This window comes from Canis lupus, chromosome 11 (genome assembly GCF_003254725.2).
Source record: "Canis lupus dingo isolate Sandy chromosome 11, ASM325472v2, whole genome shotgun sequence".
NCBI lineage: Eukaryota > Metazoa > Chordata > Mammalia > Carnivora > Canidae > Canis > Canis lupus.
Window position 1 is genome coordinate 66,926,836 of NC_064253.1, and position 25,080 is coordinate 66,951,915.

General features: G+C 38.5%; 1 protein-coding gene across 6 annotated transcripts; it reads right to left on the bottom strand.

Annotated features, from left to right (window-relative positions):
- Positions 1–2,383: 2,383 nt before the first annotated feature.
- Positions 2,384–24,373, bottom strand: LOC112649738 (zinc finger protein OZF). Of its 6 annotated transcripts, XM_049091921.1 has the most exons (7): positions 24,124–24,373; positions 22,262–22,306; positions 21,590–21,615; positions 16,287–16,413; positions 13,115–13,183; positions 12,914–13,003; positions 6,939–10,955 (listed from the first exon to the last, which is right to left on the bottom strand). In XM_049091921.1, the coding sequence occupies exons 5-7, from the start codon at positions 13,134–13,136 to the stop codon at positions 9,700–9,702; spliced, it is 1,368 nt and encodes a 455-aa protein (XP_048947878.1). In that variant the 5' UTR covers positions 13,137–13,183; positions 16,287–16,413; positions 21,590–21,615; positions 22,262–22,306; positions 24,124–24,373; the 3' UTR covers positions 6,939–9,699. The 6 variants fall into 6 exon arrangements, with proteins under 6 accessions (XP_035552647.1, XP_048947878.1, XP_035552646.1 ...); XM_035696754.2 differs by lacking the exons at positions 13,115–13,183; positions 21,590–21,615 and adding an exon at positions 2,384–2,633 and having other exon boundaries at positions 10,043–10,955; XM_035696753.2 differs by lacking the exon at positions 21,590–21,615 and having other exon boundaries at positions 13,115–13,179.
- Between the last annotated feature and the right edge of the window lie 707 nt (positions 24,374–25,080).

Sequence of the window (25,080 nt, forward strand, 5' to 3'; positions counted from 1 at the left end):
CCAGGCACCCGCCGGCAGCGTCCCCTACCGGCTGCAGAGTTACCTTTCCACCTCCAGGCGACTTTGCTGGGGGGTGCGGTGGGGGGCGGGGCGCTGGCTTTCTTTCGTTATTCGAATAAAAAGAAAAAAGGGACGAAGGAAAGCTTTTCCTTTCGCAATAGGCAAATATGAATCCGAAGGGATGCAGGTTTTTCGTTAACACAGAAAAGGAACAGCTTTTTCATTATATTAGTAGATGAATATAACCTTTTATTCAACAAGGTTAGGGAAAAAGGGCGGGAAAAAAACCGAACCCCAAACTAGATGTAATTCCTTAACAAAGAGATAATTACTGTTTAACACTGTAGGATAGATAGATAGATAGATAGATAGATAGATAGATAGATAGAATTCAAAAAATAAGTCACAGCCACATTCTTCCTGTGTGGGGAAGTGGTCTTCCCTGTGAAAGAAGGAATTGATTCCAACCAAGAAGGAAGTAAAACTAACTTTTGAGGGTAGTACTTTTTTTCTAGTTTTTTTTTTTTTTGTCTTCCTGTTATGTATTCAGGTTATGTTCACCTTAATGCCACCCAAAACAGTGCTTTGATGAATCCTTGTAAATTGTGCCCTCCTCCACATCTCTTCTTGAGCCCAATAAATGCATTTCATTAAAAGGGAATGTACATACCTTACCTTTTTTTCTATACAAAGAATATTAGGTGAATTGTAGAGAATAAAAAAACAACAACAAAATTAAAATAAAAGCCCATTCTAAGATACCCACTATTATATAAATATTATAGGCTATTTCTCTATGTGTGTGCATCTATATGGTTAAATATGTACTTATTTATACTTCTGAAATTAAAAAGAGAAAAGTGTCGGGGCACCTGGGTGGCTTAGTCAGTTAAGCCTTCGACTCTTGGATTTCAGCTCGGGTCCTGATCTTAGGGTCCAGAGTCAAGACCCTTGTTGAGGACCAAGCTGTCTGTGGAGTCTAACTTTAAAAAAAAACAGGGGTGCCTGGGTGGTTCATTAGATGGGCGTCAGACTCTTGGTTTCACCTCAAGTCTGATCTCCTGGTTGTGAGATGGAGCCGCCACCCCCACCCCCCGAATCTCTCTTTAAAATAAATGAATTTTTTTAATCTACAAAATTTTTTAAATATAGCCATGCAATAAATGGAAAGTGCTTTTAAAATTTAATTTCTTGTAAACATTTCTTCATGTCTTTTTTTTTCTTCTTCATGTCTTTAAATATTATTCTACACTAATGTTAGCACAGTTTTCCATCAAACTGAGTCTAAATATTTTAGTAGCATACTATTTCCAATTTTTCCTATTATAAGCAAATATGAAATAAATATGCCTATAGCTAGATCTTTAGCCACACTCTTATTAGAACAAAATCACAGAGAATTAAATAAATTTTAAATATCATCAAACTATCTTTCTAAAAGGCTGTAATGATTCATACTTTCACCATCAATACACGTCTTTTAATCCATTTGGGCTGCTATAACAGGACACATACCATGGACTGGGTAGCTTATAAACAACAGAAATTTCTCAGAGTTTTGAAGGATGGGAAGTCTAAAACCAAATACCATGACTGTGACGATTAGGTTTCAACATATGAATATGAGTAGCTATTGCTGCTACTCTCTGGTGTGTCTCATCCCCTTTTAGCATTTTTAGGTATTCTTATAACTTTGTAACAACTTCCCTGTATTAAAGTACCTCTATTGAACTATCTAGGTTTTTCCTGACTGGAATCTGCCTTATATATCAACCTTAAAAATTACTTCCCCTATTTGATGTTTTCTTGATTTTACTTTGTTTCCTTGATTAGGAAAGTTAGGTATGATTTATATGTTTATTTATCATTTGAAATTTTTCCTTTTTCTTCTTCCTTGGCACTGCCTGCTACAGTTTTTTGTTTTGAGGGACAATTTACAAAAAAAGCCTGAAAAGTACTCTTCAAAAAGGACAAGATCATGAAAAACAGGAAAGAGTAAGGAGGTCAGTTGTGTGACTTTTGTTAACATTTGTTAAGTACAGTCCTGGGGTGTCAGATGTCAAGTCAAGGTTCAACAAAGACTGCAAGGGTAAGTGAAATAAAGAAGCTTATTACTCACAGGTCCTGGAGGAGGCACATGGCACTCAGGGGCACATGGGGCGGTTTAGGCGGGGTACAGGCAGAGAGTGAGCAGCAAGATTTGGAGCATATGGCTTTACTAGGGCTTGAGGGGGGTAGGGCTTTGGGATTCTTGGGCTAAGGCCAGAATGGTCCATTCAAACTAAAAAAAATGAGCTTTTGGTAAGTTTTGAGGGGTCTTATTAAGGTTCACATAAGGAAAAAAAAAAAAAAAAAAAAAAAAAAAAAAAAAAAAAAAGGTTCACATAAGGGAAGGATGCACAGTCCCAGGAGACACTTTACCACAAAGACTACTTACTTGTGATTCCGCAGGCTATTATCTGAGGCATGCACATGAGGGAAGAGCTAGTGTCGATTCAAGTTCCTTAACCACACAAAATGGAGGACAAGGAGGCACTTTATGGAGTAATTTAGCTCACCTATCAATAGTCACAGGCCAGAGGAGACAAAAGAGACACAATGACTAAATCCTATGTGATGTCCTGCATTGAATTCTGGAACAAAAAAGAATAGTGGAATTCAAATAAAGCCTGGAATATGATTAATATTAACGTTTATGTGTTAGTTTTCTAGTTTTCACAAATGTACAATGGTAATGTAAGAAGTGAAATATCAGTAGAAACCAGATGACGGGCATATGGGAACCCTCTCTATCTTTGTAACTTTTGTAAATCTAAAATTATTTTCAAACAAAAAATTTACTTAAAAAGTCCATTGATTATGTTTATATGTATGTTTCTGGACATTCTCGTCTTTCTATTCTGTTGATTTAGGTTTATGCTCAGCCAATATCACACTTTCTTTATACTTACCCTTAGGACAATACCTACACTGACTTGAAATCAGATAGTGTAAGTCCTCCAATGTTAACTTTCCAAATTATTTTGGTTCTTGTACTTCCATACAAGTTTCTGTGTAATTTCTTTAGAAAAAAAAAAAAGGCCCGTTGGGCTTTTGATTGAGTAGATCAATGTGGGGACAAATGACATATTAACATCACTGAGTATTCCAATCCATAGAAGATGATCAGCCTCTCCATTTACTTAGTTTTAAGTTTCTGTCAGCAATATTTTGGAATCTTCAATGCCTAGCTTTGGTTGATTTATTCCTATTTTATGGTTTATGACGTTATGGTAAATGGATTCTTAAACTTTATTTTTCTATATTTGGTTGTTAATATGTACAAATACAATTATTTTTTGCATATTGGTCTTTTATCCTAAGAACTTCTGAAATTCACTTATAAGATTTAATCTTTGGGGTGCCTGGATGGCTCAGTTGTTAAGCATCTAACTTTGGCTCAGGTCATGATCTCAGGGGCCTGGGATAGAGCCCCATGTCTGGCTCTGCACACAGCAGGGAATCTGTTTGTCCCTCTGATCCTCCCCCTACTCATGTTCTCTCTCTTTCCTTCTCAAATAAAATCTTAAAAAAAAAAATTTAATCTTTGTAGATTCCTTAGGATTTTAAATGTGTAAGATCATGTTATGAATAAAGATTTACTTCATCCTTCCTAATTTGTATGCTTTTTTTTTTTTTTTTTTTTTTTTTACTAAACTGGCCAGGACTTCTATCACACTGTTGAATAAAAATGAGGGGGCACCTGAACAGCTCAGTCAAGCATCTGACTCTTGATTTCATCTCAGGTCATGATTTGAGGGTCCTGGAATCAAGCCCCATGGGGGTTCCACACTCAGTATGGCATCTGCTTGTCTCTCTCCCTTTGCTCCTTTCCTCCCCACCCCCACCCCACTCTCTCTTTCTCTCTGGAATATCTTTTTTAAAAAATGAGGACAGACATTTTTGCTTTATTTCTAATCTTATGTGGAAAGAAGTAACCATAAAACTGGTTGAGGTAGTTATCATCTGTTGTTTATTTGTTGAGAGTTTTCATCACTAATGTTGAATTTTGTCAAATGCTTTTTCTGCATCTATGGAGATGTATTTTCACTCATTAAAAAAAAATTGTTTTGGTGGGGTGCCCAGGTGGCTCAGTTGGTTAAGCGTCTGCCTTTGGCTCAAGTCATGGTCCTGGAGTCCTGGGATCCAGCCCCACATTGGCCTCCCTGCTCAGGAGGGGGTCTGCTTCTCATTCTTCTGCTGCTCCTCAATTGTGTTCACTCTCTCAAATAAAGACCTTTTTAAAAAATGTGTGAATTACATAGATGGATACATTTCACTTATTATTTATTGTTGTATTCAAAATATTTTTTTTTAAGTAGGCTCCACCCTGGGCATGAACTCACTACCTGAGGCCTGAACACAAGACCCTGAGATCAAGACCTGAGCTGAGATCAAGAGTTGGATTTTTTTTTTAAGAGTTGGATTTTTAACCAACTGAGCCACCCAGGTGGCCCTCAAAATATTAACTTTAAAAGAATTTTCACGTTTACACTTATCAGGGATATCAGCTTACAATTTCCTTTATTATGTCTTCAACAGGCTTTGGTTTCAGGGTAATACTGATCCAATACAATGGGTTGAAGAATGTTAATCCTCCACTATTTTCTAAAGTTTTTGTAGAATTAGTATTATTTCGTCCTTAAATAATGATAGAATGCCCCAGTGAAGCCTCTAGACCTGGAGTTTTCTTTTAGGGAACATTTTAAATTACAAATTCAATATCTTTATTCAGTACAGGCCTAATTCAGTATTCTAATTCTTCTTCACTCAGTTTTGGTAACTTAACATTATTTCAAGAAAATATTCCATTATACCTAAGTTGTCAAATTTCTGAAATAAATTCATTAATAACTATCAACTTTTCAACTCTGAAATAATGGTGTCACCTCCTTTATTCCTATTGGTAATTTTTGTCTTCTCTTTCTCTTAAATCTATTCAAGATTTATGAATTGTATTATTTCAGTGAACCACTTTTTGTTCTCATCGATTTTTCTGTTTGCATACACTCCAGTTTAGGGATTGAACATTTTCTGTAAAGGGCCAGATAGGAGATATTTTAGGTTTTGTGGGCCACCTATGGTTTCTGCTGTGTAGTCTCTCTTTTATTATTTTTTCTTTTCTTTTTGTTTAGTTTGTGTTTTTTTTTTAAAGATTTATTCATGAGAGACACACACAGAGAGAGAAAGACAGAGAGAGAGAGGGAGAGAGAGAGAGAGGCAGAGACATAGGCAGAGGGAGAAGCAGGCTCCCTGCAGGGAGCCTGATGTGAGACTCAATCCCGGATCCCGGGACCATACCCTGAGCCAAAGGCAGATGCTCAACCACTGAGCCACTCAGGAGCCCCTAGTTGGTGTGTTTTAAAACTTGTTAAAATATGAAAATGATTCTTACTTTAGGGGCTATATGAAACATGCCACTAACTAGATTTGGCATGTAGTCTGATCCCCTGTTCTAGGTCATTGATTTGTGCTCTTCCATTTATTACTTTCATCTTCCTACTTATTTGGGGTGTCATTTGTTCATATCTTTCTATCTTCATAAGATGGAATTTTAAAAAATTTATTTTACATATTTCTTCTTTTCTAATAAAACACTTAAAATTATAAATTTTATTTTAAGTTCTGGTCTAGTGACATCCCTGATACTTTGACATATTTTATTTTCATTTCAATATTATCTAAACATTTTCTAATTTCTCTTGTGCCTCATCTCTACCTAAGCTAACAAGTGGAAATTGAGTTTTTTTTCCACCTTTTCAGAAAAAAGTCATGGTGTGCTTCCCTCCCATCCTACCCACACACATACTCATATACTGCCATTTTGTTCTGTTATACTCTAAGAATGTCTGAAACTGTGAAGTGTGTAACTGTGATGACAACCTGAAGTTGAAATAAACATAATACCATCAGCTTGTAAAACTTCAAATGAACATTAGCATCTTGATGACAAGCATATTAACATTGTAATTATTTAATTCCCAAAGCATTTAAAACCATATTTTCAGCATTATTAAGGTAGTTCCATTTGTTTTAACTTTTAACTCTGCCTGAAAACTCTGAAATACCTGTGAGTTTATGTACACTGTAATGTTTCACAGTCCCTAGGTATGAGTCATGGTGTCTTGTGTAATCTCTTAAATTCCAGTTGTTTAAGGAGACTAGCACCTAATTCATTGTGCCCCCAGAAATATCTATTAGTAATACTGCTGAAGTAGAAAGGAAGTAGTATGAAATATCCTTTTAAAGAGAATACAAGTACATACACTTAGGTGACAACATATTAGGAAGCAAGTTGAAACACACACACTGGGAGCACCTGGGTGGCTCAGTCAGCTTAACAACTGACTCTTGATTTTGGCTCAGAAAGTGATCTCAGGGCCATGGGATCAAGCCCAGAGTCGGACTTCACACTCAGTGTAGAGTCTGCTTGTCCCTCTCCCCTGCTCCTCCCCCCATCCATCCCCCTACTCATGCTCTCTTTCGAAATAAATAAATAAAACCTTTTTAAAAAAACAATACTGGAAGAATTCCTACCTATTTTAATTCATGGCGATATTAGCTATGTATAGGAAACCATTAAATAGAAGACAAAACATTGAATATTGAGATGTTGAATCTCCTAAAGGACCTGAGACTTGAAATGACTACAGAAGGGGCATGAGCTTTCTTCTTGCTTAAGTCATGCACAGAATTAATAGAATGATAGGAAGGATAAAGGGCTAGAAAAACAATGAATTCTAATGATGGAAAGCTCTCTTAAAATATTACATAGTCTTATATGAGGCCTGACAGGCAAGCTGGATCTGAAAGAACTTCTAAGAGACAGAGTTCCACAAATTATTGGCTGCACAAACGGCATTATCATATAGTTTCCAAGATGACAACACTGAAGGGCATGATACATATGAGTAGTTTAGTTTCTGACATGTTCGTTTAGAAGATCAATCTCATACATTTACATCCCAGCTCAATATTTATCTTCAAAAGTGACTAAAAAATTACCAATAAAAGAATTACATGACTGCAATTCAATATTTAGTTTAAAATCATCATTTGTGGGGCACCTGGGTGGCTCAGACAGTTAAGTGTCCAACTTTTTTGATTTTGGCTTGGATCATGATCTCAGGGTCATGAGATTAAGCCCCAAGTTGGGCTCCATCCTCAGCACAGTTTGCTTGAGATTCTCTCCTTTCCTCTTCCTTTGTCCCTTCTCCAGCCCACACTCTTTTTCTCTATCAATAAAATCTTTAAGAAATAATTATTTGAAAGTTAAAATTTACAGTAAAAATCATGGCTGGTGTTAACCATTTTTAATTTTAAAATGTTATTTGTAATTTAAAATCTAAGAAAAAATATTTGATTCAAAATTTAGGATCCAGCTCATTATGATGTATCAGCTTCACCTTTTATTTCAAGGGAAGGCTAAAAAAGTTTTCTGACATCAGTCACTCTTTTCATAATATTACCTGACAATTAATATTTACAACTTATATAAGGTTAGGTTATTGTGCTTGAAAAGTAAAGGATGCCTTGGATAACAGAATTTGTATGAAAAATTATTTTTGGGACGCCTGGGTGGCTCAGTGGTTGAGTGTCTGCCTTCAGCTTAGGGGGTGATTCCCAGATCCCAGGATCGAGTCCCACATTGGGCTCCTTGCTGGAAAGCTGCTTTTCCCCTCTGCCTGTGTCTCTGCCTCTCTCTCTCTCTCATGAATAAATAAAATCTAAAAATAAAAAAATGATTATTTGTGATGATACAATGACTGCTCTACAAAACAAAGCTTAATTTTTTCAAACACATCATAAAATAACAGTGTAACTTCTATGTTCAAACTGATCACAAGAAAATTTATAGGGCAGCAAAACAGGTATCCCTGAACCAATAACTCAAAAAATATATCTCCAAGAGCTTCTGCATGTAAGAAACTAAAGTTTAATACTTCCTTTTAGAATGCATGTTTCTTCTTGTTTAACATAATGTATGGACATGATACAGAATACTATATGATGTCCAGTCAAATTCAATTCAATTCTGTCTGGAGCTGAAGTGACATTACACCCATTCCTTGTCTTCAGTGTGACAGAATCCTGTGGAGGCTAAGAGACTGATCTGAATCTCAACCCTCCACTTACTAGGCACATGAATTTAGCCAGATCAGAGAACCTCTCTGGGCTCCACTTGCCTCATCTATAAAATGGTAATAATTTTAGTTTCATACATTTGCTCTAAGGATTAAATAAGAAAGTACACTGTCAAATGTGGTGGCAGGAATATCCAATAAAGGGAGTTTTAAAAAAATTCAATTCTGATAATCACAAGGATATAAAGATCCCAAGCTATGCCTAACAGTAATCACATAAGTGCTATGAGTTGAAACAGGATGATGAACAGGAATTTCTTTGTGAAGAACTATTTTTGTTACATGTTGAATATGCCAACATTGTCTACAGCTGCATTACCACCTATTTTGCCTATTGTTTGATGGCTCTCTTAACTCTGTATGCTTTACATCAAGCAATATTTTTAAAAGTCTACTACTTTCTTTAAAATTTATTGAGAGAGAGGGAGATAGTGCATAAAAGTGAAGGGCAGAGGGAGATAGAATCTCAAACAGACTCCCTGCTGGGCATGGATTCCAGCATGTGGCTGAATCCCACGACTCTGAGATCATGACCTGAGCTGAAATCAAGAGTCAGATACTTCACCTACTGAGCCACCGAGGTGCTCCCTACCACTAACTTTTGATGTCTCTATAAATGCATTGGTTTCATCTTCTCTTGATTCTATACAACTCAAGAAAGAATGAGGAAGAGTTATTTGTAATTTAGTTATAATTTATCCTTTTATATTTTTTAAGATGTGGGGGGAAATGGTGTCATTTAGTGTGGAAAGGCAGGTGTAAAAAAAATAGGCAGGTGTAAATATCAATATTCAATTCCAAATGACAGATAATTTGGGTTATGAATGTCATTCCTACATCACTTGTAGAATGATCACCTATAATTGTCATTTTGTTGTCCTGATTAATCAATTTGCAATTCATCTTTGAACAACACAGGTTTCAACTGTGCAGGTCCATGGATTTTTTAAAAATAAATAAGTACAATACTGTAAATGTATTTTCTCTTCCTTATGACATTCTTAAAAACATCTTTTCTCTATCTTACTTAATTGTAAGAATACAGTATGTAATACAGTATTGTAATACACAATGTGTTGATTGTTTATATTACCAATAAGGCTTCCAGTCAATAATAGGCTATTAGTAGGTAACCTTTTGAATAGTTAAAAGTTATTCATGAATTTTCAACTGCACAAGGGGACCTTCACCTATGTTGTCCAAGGGTCAACTGTACTCATTTAAAAAAAAATCTATACCACACAGTGATCAAGTCAATCACAGGCAGTTGAGATTTTTCTGTCATACCATAAAAAAACTTTTACTATCAGGCCTGAATCAAGATGTCCAATGTAATTTTTTTTTGAAACATGATTTTTCAAAATTGCTTCTCAGTATGAATTTTCTGGTGCTTAATAGTTTGGGAGCTATTGTTGAAAGCTTCTCATGTTTAATACATTCATAGAGTTTTTAGATTTTATGAATTCTATGATGTGTGATGAAATTTTGATCACTGAATTAAAGTTTCCTCATTCCATTAAAAGGGTTTATGTTCCATATGAATTCTCTGATGAACAATGAGAGTAGATTTCTTACTGAAAGCTTTTCTACAATTACTACATTCATAGGGTTTTTCTCCAGTATGTATTCTATGATGTACAGTGAGGTGTGACTTCTTACTAAAGGCTTTTCCACACTCAATGCATTCATACGGCTTCATTCCAGTATGGATTCTTTGATGCACAATGAGTTGTGATTTCTGGATAAAAGCTTTTCTGCATTCACTGCATTCATAGGGTTTCTCCCCAGTATGAATTCTCTGATGTTCAATGAACTGTGAGCTCCGGATAAAGGCTTTCCCACACTCACAACATTGGTACCTTTTGTCCCCACTGTGAGTTCTTTGATGTACAATGAGATCTGACTTTTGAATGAAGGCTTTTTTACATTCATTACACTCAAAAGGTTTCTCCCCAGTGTGAATTCTGTGATGTACACTGAGTTCTGACTTCCTGTTGAAGGCTTTTCCACATTCATTACATCCATGAGGTTTCTCCCCAGTATGAATCCTCTGATGTATAATTAGCTGTGACCACCAGATGAAGGCTTTCCCACAGTCACTGCATTCATATGGTTTCTCCCCAATATGAGCTCTTTGATGAACACTAAGTGTTGACTTCTTGATGAAAGCTTTTCCACATTCATTGCATTCATAAGGTTTTTCCCCTGTGTGAACCCTCTGATGAATAATGAGGTTTGACTTCTGGGTGAATGCTTTCCCACATTCACTACATTCATAGGGTTTCTCTCCTGTATGAGTTCTCTGATGCACAGTGAGTTGTGACTTCTGAATAAAGGCTTTTTCACATTCATTACATTTGTATGGTTTCTCCCCAGTATGAATTCTCTCATGTACAATGAGTCCTGACTTTCCACTGAAGGCTTTCCCACACTGAATACATTTAAATGATTTCGTACTGGTTAGAATTTTCGGTTGTATAAAGGGGTGTGACTTCTCCATGAAGGCTCTGATGCATTCATCAGATGTTCTGTTCAGATGAATTATTTTTCCCAGCACATCGTTACATTCATGATCTATCTCCTCAGTCAGTGGCTTATTGTTAATGAATGCAATGTGGTTCAAAAACTTGTCTTGGTTTTCCTGGTGATTTATCTCATTTCCAAGTCTCCAGTCTTCAAAACTTGAGTATACAATCATGTTATGGAGTATCACTTGTTCAGAAATGCTCCTCCATGGTGTTAATTCTTTCATCTTGGTTATAATATCAAAGTCTGAAAAAAGCCCAAATGTAAATGATGTTACTTCACTCTTGAGCTCTGAAGAGTACAAAAATTAATTAATTAATTAATTAAAAATAAAGCTCTTAATTTTCACATAGATAGAAATCTGATAATGAGTGTAGTCAGCTTTAAAATGGAAGAATATGACCTTAAAACCCAAAGATAGAAGAAGAAAGATATAAAAGAAAAAGAAGGGAATAATGGAAAGAGAAGTCAATGAACTCAGTGTTGCAGTTCCACAGGGCACCACTGTCAAGTAGATCCAAGCAGAAGTAGATCAAAAATCATTTCAGAAAAGACAAAGTAAAGATACTAGCAAAGGAGACTGAAGGTGAATTGAAGTGACCAGCAGAAAGACTAAATCCACACTAAATATAAAAATATTCAAAAATATTTTTTAGGTAACCAGACAGAAGCACAACTACAGGGTAGGGATTTCCAAGTATATGCATCTTCAAGAGTCAGATGACACAAAAAGCATGGGATAGGAGAGGTTTTATTTAAAAGGGGGAAATTCTGAGTTAGAAGAACAGGCATTTTTAGGGGGAGAAAAAAAGGCAAAAAAGGAAGAAATACCTACTCATAACTGGGTGGTGGTAATGGGGAAATAAGAAAAAAGGAAACTCAGAGTCCTAGAACACAAAGAGAACCACAAAACCAGAAAAGCCAAAACTCCTCTTCAATCCCAAAAGAAAGAGGGGAAAAGGCTTTGCTATATTAACAAGGACTCCATAGTATTTAAAAATCTTATTAAAATACTGTAGAGTAATAAAAGTGAACAAAAAAATACAGTCCATAGAGTACTACAGAAAATCAGGAAATGGGGCAGCCCAGGTGGCTCAGCAGTTTAGCCTTCTGCCCAGGGCCTGATCCTGGAGACCCGGGATAGAGTCCCATGTCGGGCTCCCTGCATGGAGCCTGCTTCTCCCTCTGCCTGGGTCTCTGCCTCTTTCTCTCTGTGTGTCTCTCATGAATAAATAAACAAAATCTTTTTTAAAAATCAGGAAATGAATTTGTGCAGATATCAACAGAGGAAATTGTCCCTTGCAAAAAGCAAAAGCAAAACCAAAAACAACAATGACAAAAACACTAGCCATAAAGCAGAAGAAAATGTTGTCTAAACTCCAAACAGAATCAAATATACTCAAACAAGCATTTGAGGACATGGAAGACCACCATGAATCAGAACTTATTAAAAAGAAGAAGAAGAAATAAGTAAACAAAAAAATGAAAAGATGAAAAAGAATTGGTTAAACTCAAGGGAAAAATGAAAGATTAAATTACAAGTGCAGGCAGGGGTATAAGGAGAATATAATAAGCAGCACTGAAAAACACAGGAAAATAACCAAGTTAATAAAAATAACATAAAGAAGCCAGTAAAAACTGTCACAGAGAAAGGAGAAAAAGAAGGCAAAGACAGGCAAAGAAGGAATATTTGTATTATTGGAGTAAATGAAAAACTTAAAAACACAAAAGATTGTACTTCAAGACATATTACACTGAAAGGAAGGTGAGAAAAACAAGATAATTAGAAAGGATATGAATATCATTCAGTAAGTTACTTTGGTAGAGGGTATATCTAAGACTGGGTGAATACATAAAGAAAGGAGTATAAGCCCATTTTGGAAGAATAGGTGCTGAAGATATTAGCCAAAGGGAGGTTAACTAATTAAGAAATGTCCTAAACAACATGGGCATGAAGAAGATCCAAGATACAGATAAGGAGGTTACCTTTCTCTCTAAAATTTAAGCAAAGAAAATGGATTACATGGCTGTTAGATATGTAGCAATGTTATTTAGGTATCTGACAATCCCACACTGTCATCAGCCCCTTCTAGAGATCTATGGCCTTAAAGAAGATTTCCTAAAAAAATATTTCAAAGATAAATGTCTCATTAATCAATATTAATCTTACATCCCTGTCTCCCATATGCCAGGTTCTCACTTACCTGAATAGGCCCAACTTGAGATTTCTTCCTCCTCCATCCATGGTTCTCCTTGGTTCAGTAACATTACATCTGATTTCAGATACTGACACCCTGTTTATGGGAATGACACAGGACTTGGGCATTAGCGGACATCCAACCATCCTAAAACTCAAGCCCACTACATATACACCAGAATAGCTAAAATAAAAAGACTAACATTACCAGATGTTGATGGAACTCTCATATGTTGCTAGTAGGAAATAAATCAGTATAATCTCTAAGAAAAACTGTCTGGTAAAAAGACAAAAAGACAAAAACAAAGAACAACAAGATTAAAATAAAAAAAAAAGAATGTTCAGAACAGCTTTATTCAATGACCCAAATCTGAAACAAGTCAAATAACTGTCAACAGTAGAATGGGTAAGTTGATGAATTACCCTATACTCATTAAACAGAACATGATGCAACAATAAGGAGAAACAAATATTGTCATGCGCAACAACATGGGTGAATTTTATAGACACTATGTTAAATGAAAGCTGCCAGACAATTATAGTGATTACACTTACATGAAGTTCAAGAACAGACAAAACTAATCTATGGTGATAGAAGCCACAGGTTGTTATCTCTGAGGAGATAAATGGCAAGGGGTCAGAGGGGGCCTACTAGGGTGCTTGAAATGTTCTATGCCTTGATCTGGGCAGTTAAGTAACATAGGAAAAAGACTCATCAATCTGTATATGTAAGATTTGAGCACTTTACTATATACATTCTATTTCAATTAATCTATAAAAACTAAGAACTTGGACATAGCCCATCGTCTTTAACCCTCAAAGAATGAGCAGGATGCAGCACCCATTTTCTTTTCATCAAAGTCCACTGGACAAAGTTATGATCATCAAGACAGTATGGTACTGGCACAAAAACAGACACATAGATCAATGGAACAGAATAGAGAATCCAGAAATGGGCCCTCAATATTCGACAGAGCAGGAAAGACTATCACTGGAAAAAGGACAGGATCTTCAATAAATGGTGCTGGGAAAATTAGACAGCCAGCCACGTGCGGAAGAATGAAACTAGACCATTCTCTTACACCAAACACAAAGATAAACTCAAAAGGGATGAAAGATCTAAATGTGAGACAAGAATCCATCAAAATCCTAGAGGAGAACACAGGCAACTTCTTGCAAGATACATATATGAAGGCAAGGGAAAGAAAACCAAAAATGAATTATTGGGACTTCATCAAGATAAAAAGCTTCTGCACAGCAAAAGAAACAGTCAACAAAACTAAAAGACAACCTACAGAATGGGAGAAGATATTTGCAAATGACCTATCAGATAAAGGGCTGGTATCCAAGATCTATAAAGAACTTATTAAACTCAACAGCAAAGAAACAATCCAATCATAAAATGGACAAAAGACATGAACAGAAATCTCACAGAGGAAGAACACAGACATGGCGACCAAGCACATGAAAAAATGCTCCGCATCACTGACCATCAGGAAAATACAAATCAAAACCACAATGAGATCCCACCTCACACCAGTGAGAATGGGGGAAATTAACAAGACAGGAAACCACAAATGTTGGAGAGGATGTGGAGAAAGGGGAACCCTCTTGCACTGTTGGTGGGAATGTGAACCAGTGCAGCCACTCTGGAAAAACTGTGTGGAGGTTCCTCAAAGAGTTAAAAATAGAACTGCCCTATGACCCAGCAATTGCACTGCTGGGGATTTATCCCAAAGATGCAGTGAAATGGCAGGACACCTGAACCCCAATGTTTATAGCAGCAATGTCCACAATAGCCAAACTGTGGAAGGAGCCTCGGTGTCCAACCGAGGATAAAGAAGATGTGGTATATACATATACAATGAAATATTCCTCAGCCATTAGAAATGACAAATACCCACCATTTGCTTCGAGGTGGATGGAACTGGAGGGTATTATGCTGAGTGAAGTAAGTCAATTGGAGAAGGACAAACATTATATGGTCTCATTCATTTGAGGAATATAAATAATGGTGAAAGGGATTAAAGGGGAAAGGAGAGAAAATGAGCGGAAAATATCAGCGAGAGAGACAGAACATGAGAGGCTCCTAACTCTGGGAAACGAACAAGGGGTGGTGGAAAGGGAGGTGGGCAGGGGGTGGGGGTGACTGGGTGACAGGCACTGAGGGGGGCACTTGATGGGATGAGCACTGGATGATATGCTATATGTTGGCAGATTGAACTCCCATTAAAAAAAAAAAAAAGTCCAGGGCAGCCCCAGTGGCGCAGCGGTTTAGCGCCGCCTGCAGCCCAGGGCGTGATCCTGGAGACTGGGGATCGAGTCCCACGTCAGGCTCTCTGTATGGTGCCTGCTTCTCCCTCTGCCTGTGTCTCTGCCTCTCTCTCTCTCTCTCTCTCTCTCTCTCTCTCTCTCTCTGTCTCTATGAATAAATAAAATCTTAAAAAAAAAAAGTCCACTGGAGTATCTAGTACTCAGAATCAATATTGTTTTGACTTTGTAACTTGAAAGAAGCTCATTACATATTCAGAGACCCAGAAGCTTTTAGTAAATAAAAAAGGAAAGGCAGTCAATTGGGTACTACGGTGGTCTTAATATACGTTCCTAAATTCTTCGGCACTCTTTCCTTCAAGAGGTTCTCTCCTCCCCTTACTCATGGGCTGGGCTTAGTAACGATTTCTAATTAACACAAGGTAGAGGTGATGGTATGTGATTTCAGAGACCTGGTCAAAAAGGCACTGTGACTTCCTCCTGGCTCTCTTGGATCACTCTATCTGGAGAAGTCTGTCATGTCATGAGAACAGGCGTCTAGGGCAGTCCGGGTGGCTCAGCGGTTTATCACCGCCTTTCGCCCAGGACCTGATCCTGGAGACCCAGGATCCAGTCCCATGTCGGGCTCTCTGCATGGAGCCTGCTTCTTCCTCTGCCTGTTTCTCTGCCTCTCTTTCTCTCTCTCTTTGTGCGTGTGTGTGTCTCATAAATAATAAAAATAAATAAATAAATAAATAAATAAATAAATAAATAAATATATATATAATTTTTTTTTAAAGGAACAGGCCTTTATGTTGAGGAATTGAGATCTCTTGCCAATGGACAGCAAGGAGCTGAAGGCTCCTGTCAACAGCCATGTGAGTGAGTTGTTATCTTAGAAATGGATCCCCCACTCTCAGTCAAGCCTTCAGATGACCGCAGCCCCTGCTAACATCTGATTACAACCACACGAGAGACCACAGCCAGAACCACCGAGCTAAGCCCTTCCAAACTCCTGACCTATGGAAATTGTTAGTTAAAAATATCTGTTTTAAGCTACTAAATTTTGAAGTGCTCATTATGCAGCAGCAAATAACTAATAGCTTGTACCCTCTGAGAGAAGTTCTTACCCACTGAAACAAGGTTGCTATAGTTCTCCAGCATCACGTCCCTGTACAGGTTTCTTTGAGCACAGTCCAGCTGCTGCCACTCTTCCCAAGTGAAGTCCACAGTCACATCCTTGAATGACACAAATCCCTGTAACAGGACATTCTTGATCAATCTAAAGTGAAAAACACTGGGTAATGTGTAAAACATGTGTGAGAAATTATTGCTGTTTTAATCATGCAGAGTTCATCATAATAAGTTAAAGAACATGTTTACTACAAGGCCAGTTTTACTATGTGGGAGAAACAGAACTCCTATTTGAAAAACTTTCCATCAATAAAACACATATTAGGCCACAACACAACCAGCATTATTTGTGTTGAATACTAACACAGAATACTGTGTAATACTAACTCAAAATACTAATATGAATAAAACACAGGAAGTTTATGGACTGGTAGATGGAGACAAACAAGTAAATATATAAATGCTATGGGGTGTTAAATGGGTTATAATAGAAATAGGAAAGAAGAAATAATTCTATTTTGGGAGGGTGAGTTGGGTTTTGTAGAGGACGCATAGTTATGAATAATGAAAAATGTAAAAATATGTTTTAAAAGTAACTTTTTTTGAAATGTTAAAAATGAATAGTGTAAACTCCAGTAAGTTATGGAGGAGGGGATAAGATCATTATAAATGGAGGAAGGAGTAAGAAAAAAGCCATGGAGACATGAAAAGGAACATGGCAAATTCAAGGAACTTTTCATACCTTTGGAATAATGCTCAGACATTATTTATTCATCTACCATTTCCACAATTTTTACATATCTGCATGTCATTCACACTATTTTTGACTTAACAATTTTAACAACTCTTTTATTTAAATAAATGATTTTAAAAGGAAACCACTAAAGGGAAAGCCAGTATCAATTCCTGAAATGAAGATAGCGAAAATCTGCAAAACAAGCATATACTGATGAAATGTCATGTATGAGGTTTACTTTAAAATACTCTAGAGACTCCTAACTCTAAGGAAACAAACAAGAGGTAGTGTAAAAGGAGGTGGGGGGGGATAGTTGACAGGCACTGAGGGGGGCACTTGATGGGATGAGCACTGGGTATTATGCTATATGTTGGCAAATTGAACTCCAATAAAAAAATATACAAAAAAAAATACTCTAGAAAACAGGGGCACCTGGGTGGCTCAGTTGGTTAAGCATCTGACTCTTGATCTCAGCTCAGGTCTTGATCTTAGGATCCACACAGTGTGGAGCCTACTTAAAAATAAAAACATATAAACCAAAAAGCTCTAGAAAACAAATAAAGGAAGAAAGAGGGGAAAGATGTAAGATTGGAAAAACATTGATAATTGTTGAAAATATATGAAGAAGTATAGGGGTTTATTAAACTGTTCTCTAAATTTTTGTGTGTTTGCATTTTCCATTAAAGAACTTATAAAAATTAAATACAACAAAACCATTGTTTTTAAAGTTTAAGTGAAAATAAAAACAATAACATAAGAGCAATATTTAATTGGGTCAAATTTATTTTTTAAAATGCCTATTTAGAAACAATGAGAAGAATAGAATAATTTATGATTAGTTAGTAAAGTACTACTTTGTTTTTACTTATTTTTCAAACCATGATAAGGTTCCACCTCAATAAGAGAATTAAATTTTTTTTTAAATTTTTTTTAAATTTTTTTATTTATTTATGATAGTCACAGAGAGAGAAAGAGAGAGAGGCAGAGACATAGGCAGAGGGAGAAGCAGGCTCCATGCACCGGGAGCCTGATGTGGGATTCGATCCCGGGTCTCCAGGATCGCGCCCTGGGCCAAAGGCAGGCGCTAAACCGCTGCGCCACCCAGGGATCCCGAGAATTAAATTTTTAAATTTGATGTTAATCAAATCCAACCAAGATATATCTGAAAGACAGTGGGAAGATGAGGGAAGGAGAGCAGTCAACTAAACGTGCTTGGGTTTTGGGCTAAGCAACTTGCATCTCACTAAAGTCCAGAAAGCAAGGAAGAGCAGGTTTGGGTGGAAGGGAGAGGTAGAATCAAGAATTCTATTTGTCCAACAATAAAAGGACAAATGATTCAGTTTAAAAATGGGCAAAGGACTTCAATAAACATTTCTCCAAAGAAGATATGCAAACGGAAATAAGCACAGGTAAAGATGCTCAACCTTATTAGTCATGAAGGAAATGCAAGTCAAAACCACAATGATACAACTTTACACCTAAGAGGATGGTCATAATCAACAAAATGGAAAATACAAGAGTTAGCGAGGATGTGGAGAAATTGGAACCCTCATACATTCCTGGTGGGAATGTAAAATGGTACAGCTGCTGTACAAAACACTGGGGCAGTTCCTCCAAAAGTTAAATGTAGAATTACCATATAACCCAGAAATTCCACTACTAGGTGAGAACAAAAGACCCCAATAATTAGAGAGCACAAGCTGAAAGATAAGACAGATTCCCTCATGTCAAGGGAGAGAAACTATCCTTTTAACCAGCCCAAATAACCATGGGAATCAAAACTAGTTAGTGTAGCCTGAAGTGACAAACCTGCACAAAAGAAAACAATATTCACAAAACCCCCTGCAAAACATCTTATCATGTTCTCCAGTGGCTGGCCCACCCTGAAGCTACCACCAGCTACAGCGAGCTGTATCCTGTCTGGCATTCTGCTCCTGAAGTTACAGCTTAGGACCTGAGTCTGACCAACTGAACTTGCAGGTTTTTCCTACCTTCCCCTTCCAAGCACATTTTTGGTTGTAGCTGAAGGCTGCCATCCCCCAGTTCACACACTGTATGACAATAAAGCTTTCTCTTGCCTGATTAAATCTTTCATTCCAGGAATTTTGGTTGACATAGGTATATACCCAAGATTTGAAAACAGATACTCAGAAAGATACTTGTGTGCCAGTACTCATAGCAGCTTTACTTACATAAAGCCAAAAGGTAGAGATAACCCAAGTGTCCATCAGTAGATGAATAGATACACAAAATGTGTTTATATGAAAGAATTTACTCAGCCCTAAAAAAGAAGGAAGTTCTGATACATGCTACAGCATAGATAAACCTTGAAAACATGCTAATTGAAATAAGTTAGATACAAAAGCACAAATTTCATATGATTTCACCTCTGTGAAATATCTAGAATAAGCAAATTCATAGAGGCCAGAAAGCAAGTTATGAGATTACCAAGGGCTGTTGGGAGAATTGGGAGTTATGGCTCAGTGGGCATAGTTTTTACTTGATGTGATAAAAAAAAAGTCTACAAAACAGACAGTGGGATGGATTCACAAATTGTGAACATAATTAATACCATTGAACCACACACTTAAAAATGGTTCAGATGGCAAATTTTATGTTATAGTTTACCACAAAAATTCTATTGGCAAAAGATTTTATTTATTTACTCATGAGAGATACAGAAAGAGAGGCAGAGACACAGGCAGAGGAAGAAGCAGACTCCATGCAGAGAGACTGACCCGGGACTCGGACTCTATCCTAGAAATCCAGGATCAGGCCCTGAGCCAAAGGCAGATGCTCAACTGCTGAGCCACCCAGGCGTCCCTCTATTGGTCCAAATTAACTTTGTTTCCCTTGTGAGATAACTGTCCCTGGCGTAGTTTCTATCTGTGACTCGACAAGGAGTAAACTTACATTAGTTCCGTTACCGACAGTACTGATAATATGATTTATAATAAACATATATATTTGGTCTTTGTAGTTCCTAGCACTGAGTTCCTAAAACCCTTGGAATTTTCAATGATGAAAGGGATGATGGTGTCTTTTGTTAGGTTAATGAGGTGGCTTCTAGAAAGCACCTAAGGTGGGAAGGCTGGTCACCAGGGGAACCAAAAGAGAATAGACAGTTGGAACTTTCTGTCCCATTCCTGATTTGGGAGGAGGGAGGGAGGGCTGGAGGTTCAATCCATCGGGAGGGAGGGCTGGAGGTTCAATCCATCAACAATGGCAAATAATTTAATCAATCATGCCCACATAATGAAGCCTCCAAAAAGATGCTAGAGAGTTCAGAATGCTTCCAAGTGCCAGGTGCCAAGCCTTGAATTCCACGCTTCTTTGTTCAGGACATTGTCTTATGAATCTCTTCATCTGATTGTTGATTTGTATCTTCTAATATCCTTTGCAATAAACTGGCAATCTAGTGGGTAAATTGGTTTCCTGACTCCTATGAGCCACCCTAGCAAATTAATAGAACCGAAGGAGGAGGTTGTGGGAACCTCTGATTCATAGTTAGTCAGTCAGAAGCATAGGGCTTGTGACTGGCATCTAAAGTGAAGGACAGAGTACTTGACCTATAGGATCTGACATTATCTCTAGGTGAGTAGCGTCAAAATTGAGCTGAAATGTAGGACAGACAGCTGGTGTCAGAGATTGCCTGGTGGTATAAGGAAGAAACCCCACACATTGGAATTGGGTGCAGAATTATAGGTACATAATCCAGTATTCCCTGAACTTTTAAAATCAGAGACTGGATATTGTGATATGACAAGAAACACATATTTTGGTCTTCATCCCTGGCTCCTAGTCAGAATTTTTAAAACCTTTGTAATTTCCTAAGCAATAAAGGTGTGAGGAGCATCTTTTGTTCTAATATTTGTCTCTGACCCTGGTTCCTAAACCTAGAACTCCTCTAAAATCCTTAGAATTTCCTAGATGACAAGAGTGTCTTTTGTTCTAATGAGAACACACACACACTAATATATAACTTTAAAAAAACATAAATTATATATAAACGCCTCAATCAATACTGAGATATTATGGCCATTAAAAAGATATGTATGTAAGAGTGCCTGGATGGCTCAGTCAGTGGATCATCCAACTCTTGATTTCAGCTCAGGTCATGATCTCAGGGTTGTGGGATCAAGCCTTGCATCAGGCTCTGTGCTTAGCATGGAGTCTGTTTGAGATTCTTTCTTTCTCACCCTCTGCCCCTCCTCCCAGTCACGTTCTCTCTCTTGTCTCTCTCTAAAATTAAAAAAAAAAAAAAAGATATGTAGGTGGTTCTCATCTATTCTCCCCATACCCCAGGGGATCACCTTGCACATTCCCTAAGGAATGGATGCTCCCTACTTTGAAGACAACTATACTGAAACTGTGTGCTACACAGTGGGTATAACCAAAGGAACATTATAGATAAAAATTAGACATATACCTTCAAATAAAAACATCTAAAACCATAAGACAATCACAACCATTAAGACGTTTGCTAGCAGCGTTTAGCTAAGTGATAAACCAACAGAAATGAGCAAATTCACTTCATCCCCACTATCCATGAAGCATACTCACTTGATATACACTTTAAGTCTCTCAACCTATTGCATTTTAAAGGAAAAATATTTGATTATTTATTGGTTAAAAGCTGCAAATTAAAATTGATACTATTATAACCTTTAATAATATTAACTCCTTGGAATAATTTCACAAACTTTTATTCACGGATCAAGGCAGACTTTTTTTGAAAGCTATGTACTTAGGCCCCATGATTTTACCACCTAGAAATTGAATTCTGCTTTGATATTATGCCCTATGGTTATTTGGAGAAGTGGTTTAAGAAAGAGCTATGGAGGAGCCTCCTATGGAATTTATCACGGGTTGGTAAATGTAAAGGACACTGCCTACTATATTATATGTATGCATCAAGAGAATAATTTCAAACCTAAATGCCAAAAATTCTTTACTTCCCTCAAGAAAATATCACATTAATAAAAAATTAATTTATTAAAAAAAAAGAAAATATCACATTTACTATAAATCCTATCATTGCAGATGATATGCTCAACTTCAATGAACTATGAAAGATCCTATAACTTATATGACTATTTCACATTTCCTTGGTCTAGATCATCTATTTTATTTTCCCTGATCTCTATTTACATTTTTTTCATTTAATCGAATTAATTCTTTTAAACTGCCTCAAATACAATTGAAAGTAATATGGGGTATAAATAACTCACTTACCTGAGACTTGGTCATTTTCTGTTGCTCTTCAGAAGGCCCAGATATCTGTGAAGACAGAGCCAGGATGAGCAGGGAGGGATAAAAGGAGACCACCTTGAGTCTGGACCTGCCCTGTGATTCCCAGAATCATGAGCCTAGAAATTCCTATAACCAACTACATAGAGGACTCCTCTTCAGAAAATTCCCCTTTCAAAGGTTCCTTTGAGAGACCACAAAAAAAATTATGCTGTGATAACATCAACTTACTTACAGTTCTGAAAGGGTCAGGCCATGGTATGTTTTACTTTTGTGGATGTGTATCCCATTATATATTTAAGAAGTTCCTCCTCCTTTGACTCCATTATATATTTAAGAAGTTCCTCCTCCTTTGACCCCATAATTCTATAATTAGATATTTATCCTAAAAAAAAGGTACACATGGGTGTACATAAAGATATATCTGCAGGGATATTCTTTTTTTCTTTTCCTCTGCAGGGATATTCATCACGATGCTGCTTGATTACTTAAAAAGTAGAAAAAACCCCTAGGTGTTCAACAACAGGGGTTGGTTAAATCAGTCATCGAAGGTTAGAATTCTAGTCATTAAAATATCTTAGAAAAATATTTACAGATTTGGAAAAATCTTCTTGTTGTATTACAAAGCAAGAAAAATAGGTTATAAAACACTAAATATGTTGAAATGTATTTGAAAGACCAAACAAGCATCTGAAAGGACATACATCAAAATGTGCCACTGACCTCGTAACCCAAATTCATACCAAGGAAGTTCTAAGGGATACAATTCACTAGCTCAGTACATTCAATGAGCTCTAACAGTCACCCTCATCCATTGACTTCTAGGACCATCTAAAATGTATAGGATCAGTTCAAATGTCATCTCCTCTAGAGAGACTTTCCAAACGCCTCCTGGACAGACTCAGTCATTCCTTCCTCGGACTTTCCCACAGTGCCCAACACTCTACAGGATACAGGGTTTTCCTGATGGAGGCTGAAGGCAAGGGATGACGAAGCCTGAACTAAGACTGTGGCAGTGGGAATGGGGAGGACAAACTGCAGGGATGCCGGGGAGGCAAAATCACCGGGATCGGAAGATTGTTGGGACGTGGGGAGAAAACCACATGCCACCAGGATTTGTACTATGGGCATCTGGAGGAAGAGTGATGAGAAGGTGAATTATGGAGAAGGAAGATGATGTACTCTATTTCCACCCTGTTAAGACTGAAGTTCTGTGAGCAAACCTCACGGAGCAGTGTCGGGGACGGGGGGGCTACCGTGAATCTGGAGCTTGTTAGAAATGTCTGGGGTGGTGCTGTAGATTGGCAGGTCATGGCTTAAAAGGAGGAAGCTGACACAGTGAGCGGGCTTGAAATTGTCCGGGGATTGAAAGGCAGGCAAGGGTTTTTGAGAGGCTCTGGCTTCACGTACTTAGCTGGCTACAAGACAGTAGTGGAGAATGGAAACTGCCTGAAGCCCATTCACCAGATGGGTGCAAGGATGGAGACCCCTGGGGAAGGACGGGAACTGTCCCCCGGACCCCCACATCCTTACAGGCATAAACCCGTACGAGAAAACCCAGCACACAGTATGTGTGCAGTGCAGCCCGCGTGCAAACTGCCAGGACTCGGGGCTTGGAGCGCCCACCACTGGTCTCGAGCCACCTGCTCCCCCAAGCTACCCCCCAGGCTGCCAGCAGTTGCCCCCTACAGCCCCACACGCTGACCCCAAAAGAGCTCTAGAAACCGACATCGGTCTTCAGGGCCCAGGACCCGAGCAGGGGCTCTGAGGGCCTCCGAATCACCGACTCCCACCCGGTCGCTGACCCTCCTCGGAGCCCAGTCCCAGCAGCGCCACCAAACACCGACCTCCAGCGGGCGGCGGTCGCTCTTTGGACCGAGCCTGCACCACCACGGACCGCTAGAGATGCTCATTCGCGGATCAAACATGATGCCCTGACTCCCAGCACCGCAGCCAGCGACTGACACCCCTCAACTCCCAGCCTCGCCTGCAGGGCCCCCGGCAGAGCGTTAGCCGCGTCCCCGCCGCGTCCGGGCTCAGTCCCCATCCCGCGGCGGGGGCTGCGGACTCTCGGGTATTAACCGCGGAACCAGGCGCCGCCCGCTACCTGCTTCTATCGCGAGACTTTCCGAGTGTCTAGTCGGTCCGAACCCCGAGATTAATATGGCGGCGCCCAGTGAGCGGAACGTGTGACGGAGTGGGAGCCGCCATATTCTGAGTAGGTGTTGGTGCCGTACAGGAGAGAACCCTTAATGCTAGGGAAGGTAGAACTGAGATACGGAAGCCACGGAAAGGATGTACTGGGACAATGTGGGAGCAAAATCATAAAGTAGGCGGCAGCCTGGGTGGCTCAGCGGTTTAGCGCCTGCCTTCGGCCCAGGGCGTGATCCTGTGGTCGCGGGATCGAGTCCCGGCGTCGGGCTCCCTGCATGGAGCCCGCTTCTCCCTCTGCCTGTGCCTCTGCCTCTCTCTCTGTGTGTGTGTCTCTCATGAATAAATAAATAAAATCTTAAAAAAAAAAAAAAACCATAAAGTAGGAAAGCATCCCAGGTCTCTGAGGATGGAGTCCGGGAACCTCTCCCGCTAGAAAGCAGCGCAAGGTGCAAGTGAAGATGGAGCAGGAGGCTGGGGACACAGGGGAAGCCACTCCCGTTACTGTGAGCCCCCGCCCAAGTCCGTTGATCTACAACACATTGCCTCGCTTTCCCAATATCAGGTATATTAATGATAACAGCCTGCTTACTGCGGTAGGTTATTTAATTTAGGCTCTAACTGAGGTGGAAGTCAGGAGGGAACAGTCAGAA

What these genes read in the sequence shown, in the direction of transcription:
- LOC112649738 (XM_035696750.2), bottom strand. Translation starts at nt 24,204, where the DNA reads ATGTTTGATCCGCGAATGAGCATCTCTAGCGGTCCGTGGTGGTGCAGG. An exon ending in AGAAAATGACCAAGTCTCAG is followed by an intron (nt 16,414 to 22,261) that starts GTAAGTGAGTTA and finishes GTCCTGTTACAG; the next exon opens with GGATTTGTGTCATTCAAGGA. An exon ending in TAGCAACCTTGTTTCAGTGG is followed by an intron (nt 13,004 to 16,286) that starts GTAAGAACTTCT and finishes TCCCATAAACAG; the next exon opens with GGTGTCAGTATCTGAAATCA.